This window comes from Crocuta crocuta, unplaced genomic scaffold (assembly GCF_008692635.1).
Source record: "Crocuta crocuta isolate KB4526 unplaced genomic scaffold, BGI_CrCroc_1.0 scaffold35, whole genome shotgun sequence".
In the NCBI taxonomy this organism is placed as follows: domain Eukaryota; kingdom Metazoa; phylum Chordata; class Mammalia; order Carnivora; family Hyaenidae; genus Crocuta; species Crocuta crocuta.
Window position 1 is genome coordinate 8,551,480 of NW_027530625.1, and position 6,645 is coordinate 8,558,124.

Below are 6,645 nucleotides of genomic sequence, written 5' to 3' on the forward strand. Positions count from 1 at the left end.
CAAAGGGGCGCTCAGGCCGTCCATCTCCCCCTTTGCTCTCCCCAACTTGGCGCACCCTCCCTCCCATTCCTCCCTGACACTCCCACCACCCCCCCTCGGCTCGGCAGCTCGGCGCGATGCTGCAGAAGACGCGCTGAGCCCTTTTGGATCTAATGCGCAGAGGAGGTTGGCCCAGAGCTCCCCGGCTCCCCCAAGGCTGAACTCCGTCCAAGGTGCCCGCAGGCTCCCTGCCCGCCTTCCCCAGGCCAGCCCCCNGGCTATGGAAGGCTCCAATGGCTTTGGGATCGACTCCATTCTCTCCCACCGCGCGGGCAGCCCCGCCCTTCCCAAGGGGGACCCCTTGCTTGGGGACTGCCGCTCGCCCCTGGAGCTGAGTCCGCGTTCGGAGAGCAGCAGCGACTGCTCTTCACCAGCCTCACCGGGAAGGGACTGTCTGGAGACGGGCACCCCGCGGCCTGGCGGGGCATCAGGCCCAGGTTTGGACTCTCACCTGCAGCCCGGGCAGCTCTCGGCCCCAGCCCAGTCGCGCACCGTGACCTCCTCCTTTCTGATCAGGGACATCCTTGCCGACTGCAAACCACTAGCGGCCTGTGCACCCTACTCTAGCAGCGGGCAGCCAGCCGCCCCTGAGCCTGGGGGCCGTCTTGTGGCCAAGGCTGGGGAGGACTTTAGAGACAAGCTGGACAAAAGTGGCAGCAACGCTTCGTCGGACTCTGAGTATAAAGGTAAGAAAACGGGAGGAGAAAACTTGGGGGGGGGGCAGACTACATTTCTAAGAACAGCTATATTTCTAAAAACACACAGGGACAAGTACATGCTCACTTGGAGCTCCCTGGGGCCCAGGCTGAACCTTTTGGTCTTGTTTGAACCTGTAAGCTGGTCCCATGGCTATGCCTTTGAGCAAAAGAGTCCGGTGAAGAAAGCGGAAGAGGGATACTGTGTGCCCCAGGAGAGAGTTCGCAAAATGCACAAAACCAACTTTCTAAACTTCACCTGGGACCACTTTTCCAGGAGCACTGGTGGGCAGGAGCAGGTTCCTCTCAGGCTAGTGGTTTTCTGGGAAAAAATATCTTGCAGAACCAATGGAAGATCCAGAGGGTTCTGCTTGAACGGCCTTTTAGAAGAGTGAAAACCTAGCAGGATGTTTCCTTAAGAGCCTTAAGAACAGTCAGAATTTCCCCCTTTAATCTGAACTTCCAGGCGGGAAGACAAACTAAGCTTTCTCTCCCGTCGGGCCCCAGTGGGCCCTGGGAATCAGGCGAAAGAAAGGCTCACTTCAAAGTAGAAACAGCAGCCAGGCGGCCGGTCAGTTCAGAGGTCTGGTGGAGAGGGGAGGACCCTGCGCCCACCCAATGGTTCTCACTGAATTTGATTTCAAGTGCATCGAGCACACGCGAGCAACCAACATCAGGTTGTGCATGGGACCCGGGGCCTCTCGAGTGACCAGCCCCACTTCCCTATATTGGGATCGGGACCCCTGCGTTCGCCTTATCACCTTATGAGAATCGAATCGTTTTGCTCTTGTTCCTTTGACATCCCTTCTTGACCAGGAAGTGGAGATGGGGATTAAGAGGAAAGGGGGAAGGAAGGGAGGAAAGAAGAAAGAAAAGAATTCCTAATTTTGTGTCTCACCCCCAGCCACCACCTTGGTGAGGCCAGGGGTATAGCATTCTTTCTAGGAAGAGGTCAGAAGGCAGGAGGAAGGGAAGGAGCCTCAGGGTGTCAAGGGAGAAAGCCCCGTGTCCCCATCCAGCAGAGAACTAGGGGCTGGCAGCCCTCTTTCGGTCTTAGAATTAATTCCGGGAAACGTTTTCACGAGACAAAACTTCCCGAATAAAGGCAACCTCTTTATTGTCTGGGGAGCCTTGCACCTGCTGGACCCTATTTGTACTATGGCTTCTCATGAATTTAAGGGAAGCTCATTTAACACCCTCCTCCCAACTAAGAATTCATTTCTGGACGAGCCCTGACTACAAACCGAAACCCATCTGGGGCCCCACTCTGCATCTCACCGCCCTCCACTCCCCCACACAAACTGCCCAGTCTCCTTCAGACTCCCTGGGCCGGCCGTGCCTAGAAAGAGGGCTGGCTGAGCTAGAGAACCCAGAAAGGAGGTCCAGAGGCTTGTGACCCAACGACCCTTGCCCCTCCCCCTGGGGCCTGTTTAGAGAGGCAAAGAAAACTTGCCTTGGAGAAAGATAGGAGGTGGGAGGTGGGTTCGGCAACGTAAACACATATTTATATCATCGGGGTTTATTATTTATAATTCTCAGCGACACCCCAGCTTTATGGTTAGAGTAAGGGACAAGAATCCTGCGGCTGCTGGTGGTCAAAGATATTTCGGCTGTTGTCTCCTTTTATTTCTTTGCCCGTAGGTGGGATTTTGAGGCGAGATTTCGTTTAAGATAATTGGAATATCAATTTTCTTCTCCTGTCCCTGATGATATCTGATCAGGGAGGTGATGAGGGCCGGCTATCCACATATCACTTAAATAGGTTTGGAGCAGAGGAGGGGAGGGTGAAGTTCTTCCTCACCCTGCACTCCCCCCCCCCCCCCCCCAGGCACTGCTGTCTTTGCACTTACAAAGCTCCAGGGTGAAAACGAAAGTGGAAACACGCGCCTCTAAGACAATGTCTGGAGCGGTTCTCCAAAATGTGGAGGCGAGTTTTTCGGGGCCCGCGTTAGGAAACCTTGCTGAGAGACACACACACACTCCGAGTGCGCCAGCCAGCCATTCGGCAGGGTTGGGCATCTAAGCAATTCAACTACCCATCTACCTTCCCCGCTAAGAATAATTTCTTCCAAGGAGGGTACAGAGGAAAGGTCACTTCCATCCTGAGTTTTGGGCATCAAAGGCTCCTCAAATATCACACGGAGAGGAACCGAAACCAGGCTTTGAAGTCAGGCGGTCTGCCGCCAGGTCCCGCCTGCTAGAGCCAATGTCCGTGGAGAAATCAAGCCAGCGCTTTGCTCCGAGCAGGCTGGGTCGGTGGGCCCAGAACTCTGGGACACTGAGGTGGCCTCCAGATCAGAGTTCGGGACCCCATTGGGCTGAGGCTGCTCTGGAGGCTGAGGCTGAGCTGCAAGGAGTGCGGACCCAAAGCTTCAGCCGGCGCTGAACAGGGATTAGAGGAAAGCGCAGAGTATCCACCCGTTCTTCCTGACATCACAAATTCAACTCTCCACCCCCACCCCAGCCCTGAGAAGTTGGGGATTTTCACAGTCCGGGCATTTCCATCAAAAAGTAAGGTTTCCATGATACCGAATTTGAGATTTGAAAAATAGTTTCCTCACACTTGTTTCAACTTTACCTTCAGGCACAGACGAACCCAAATTTCGCCCATCCCAACACACCTCCTGAGGTGGCCGTGACAAAGGTGGCCTCAGCTGGGGGTGGGTGGGCCGGGAGGGACCCGTGCAGCAGCCTGATGGAGGCCGGAGGGAGAGAGGGAGGCAACGGGGCGCCGTTTCTCGGGAGCCAGCCCGTCGCCGTGCTTGCCTGCCTGCCTGCCTGCCTGCCTGCACCGGGTGCCCGGCCCTCCCGGCTGAGAACCTCTGCCTTTCCGGTTGAAAAGTCTCGCTCCCTGGTGGCTCAATTAACCGGATTATTGTTTCCTACAGAGAGAAATCAACTTGCGTTCAGCTGAACCCTGTCACTGCAAACGCCACGCACAATGAAACTCACCATAAAATAAAAATGAGAAAAAGAGGGGAAGCCCCAGCTCGCGCAGCCAGTTTGGGGGACATGGGCTTTTGGGTCGTAGTGTCACTTTAGGGAGAGAAGGAGGGAGGGAGATGACGGAGTTTGTTCTATCGAGTGCCGTCCGCCCAGAACCAAGGTGCTTTGGGGGACAAAAGACACCGCCCCTGTCCGCTCCATTCTTGAGCCTGGGGAGCGGGGCCCCTGCCCGGCGTCATCGAGGGGCGGAAACACACGACGGCGGGCGTCGTACGGACCGGGAGACTCGGTTGGCAGCGCTGCGCGCATCCGAGGGGCGAGGGGCGAACGCACCGCGGAACTTCCCCCGCGCCTCGCGCTCGCGGCCGCGGCGCCCCGCGCTCAGCCCTCGGCGGCGCAGTTCGCAGGTAGCTTAGGGACGGGGAAGCGATCGCCACGGGTTCGCAGCTCGCGGGGTCAGGCGAGGCGTGCGGACGATTACTTATTTCCTAGGACAACGGTTCGCTGCGGGGCGATCGGGCTTTTGTCTCTCCACGCGGGTTTTCCTCCGCACATTAGGGCCCCCGGCTTCCTCCCTTCCTGGTCCGCATGCGGCCAGAAAACCGGCGTGCAGATGCGGGCCACAGGCCCGCACCCCTGGGCGCGCACCGAAGCGGCCCACCCGCTGCAACCCAGGGCCCCTCCCCCACCCCGCGGCAGCGCCACGCGGTCGCTCGGCTCCGTCGCGGGTACTCCGTTTGTCCCTCCGGGGAGCGCGGCGGAGAGCGAGCGGGTCGAGTGCTCTCGGGCCCTCGCTCTGGGTCGCTGGTCCCCGGAAGTCTCAATCCTCCGCCGCCGCCGCCAGGGTGCACGCCCTGGTTTCGGGGCCCCGGAGGCCCCGCCTCCCAGTGGCTNGGACGAGGAGGGCGACCGCGAGATCTCCAGCTCCCGGGACAGCCCCCCGGTGCGCCTGAAGAAGCCGCGCAAGGCCCGCACGGCCTTCACGGACCATCAGCTGGCGCAGCTGGAGCGGAGCTTCGAGCGGCAGAAATACCTGAGCGTGCAGGACCGCATGGAGCTGGCCGCTTCGCTCAACCTCACCGACACGCAGGTCAAGACCTGGTACCAGAACCGCAGGTGAGGCCTGGCTGTGGGGTGGGGGGCGCACAGGGCCCTCCCTTCCTTCCTAACCACCCCTCCGTGGGACCCACCAGTCTGGGGCCTGACGCTGAGGGAGGGCCTCCGAGCTCTCCCTATTGTGCAAAAGTAAGGAAGCCAAGGCCTGGAGGAGAGAAGGCCTTGCCCCAAGTCCACAGTGAGGGAAAGCGCCAGAACAGGACTGGTCTCCAGCGCCCAGTCATCCCCTCCAGGACGGAAGGACAGACAGACACATGGGCCAAAAGAGAGTTCCAGGTCCTGTCCCCACCCCGGTCGGCGTCTTGATGCCCGCAGCCGGACCAGCCTGAGCCCGTACTGGGGCTGCGGAGCTCCCCTAGTGAGAGTGCCAGGTCAGGGGAGGGGTGGTGGCCTCAGTGTCCAGAACGGGGTTGGGGGAGGGGAGGAACCAGTGCGCAGCCCTGATGTGTGTGTGTCTGGCGCTGTCTGCGCTCTTGGGGCCTCCTCAGCCTTTCCAGTCCTGAAACCCAAGGAAGGAACAGACCCAGCCCGGGCTCCCTGGGGACAGGGTGACTGGCAGATCGGTGTTGGGCACTGGTCTAGAACCCGGTGTCTCCTAGCCTCCCTCCACAGTACATTCACAGGACGAAAACACTCACACGCACAGACGCACATACCCTGACACAGCTTACACAGTCACACACTCACACACACTCAGTGGAGGCTGGAGTGGTGCTTTCCATAAACAAGCCTCAGAACACATCTTCCCATTAATAATAAATACCGATTACTGCTCCGGGCATCAATAATTAAGGCCCGTTACAGTAATTACACAATTATGATGACGATGAATAATTCAGGGAGGGAAACGCGGTTGGTGTGGCTAAGCCTGCCTCGGTGGGACCGACCGTGGCCGTGGCCGGCTGGCCCAGCCTCACTAGCCAGGTGCACCCAGGGGTCCCGGCCGAAGCTCAGGCAATGAACCAGCAGGGCCTCGACTTCCTTGCCTCCCCCAAGCCCCCGCGGACACTCGGCTGGTGGTCTCTGAGCTCGGGGCCACACCGTGGGCGCGGGGCTCCTCCCAGGCCTCGGAAGCTGGGTGCCGAGGGCAGCGGGTGTGGCTGAGAAGGTGTGTGCACCCGACTCCAGCCTCGAGCTTGCACAGAATCACCACCGACTCTCTGCGGCCACGCGCCCCTTTCTGAGGCTAGGGGACCGGCTTCTGCCGTCCAGCCTCCTGCCCCCCCACCCTCTCCCGGTGGTCACCTCCCTAAGTCCATCCCCTGGGGCAGAAACGCGGGGGGGGGGAGCCCCAACACCCAACTCCAAGGGGCCCCTGCATCCCTGGAGCAGAGTGAGGTGACGTGAGAACCTGGTCTTTGGGGTCAGACAGCGCGGCCTCTACCTCTTTGGAGACCAACTCTTAAATGGCCCACGCCTCAGTTTTCTTATCTGTAAAATAGGAATAATAGCCATGGAAGGCCGGTGCAAGACGAAGGAGCCCATGCACTTAATGGTGCCTGGCACTCCGCTACTGATGAACAAATTCGTGCGATCCCTCTTGGCTTCCCTGCAGGCGCTCTGGGCCCGGCACTCGTGAGGGGCAGGGGACTTGGGGCGCCACAGCCCTAACCCCGCCGAACGCGTTTATTTTGGTCCCTAGGACTAAATGGAAGCGACAGACGGCAGTCGGGTTGGAGCTACTGGCGGAGGCAGGCAATTACTCAGCGCTCCAGCGGATGTTCCCGTCGCCTTATTTCTACCCGCAGAGTCTAGTTTCCAACCTGGATCCCGGCGCCGCCCTGTATCTGTACCGCGGGCCCAGCGCGCCACCCCCCGCCCTGCAGAGACCTCTGCTGCCCCTCATCCT

General features: G+C 59.5%; 1 protein-coding gene across 1 annotated transcript in view; it reads left to right on the forward strand.

Moving 5' to 3' along the window:
- The first annotated feature begins 259 nt into the window (after window positions 1-259).
- BARHL1 (BarH like homeobox 1) overlaps window positions 260-6,645 on the forward strand; it is a 7,878-nt gene continuing 1,492 nt past the window's right edge. The window contains exons 1-3 of the mRNA XM_077768476.1: window positions 260-730; window positions 4,579-4,796; window positions 6,439-6,640. Coding sequence (XP_077624602.1) covers window positions 260-730; window positions 4,579-4,796; window positions 6,439-6,640 — 891 coding nt within the window. The remainder of the gene's footprint in view (window positions 731-4,578; window positions 4,797-6,438; window positions 6,641-6,645) is intronic.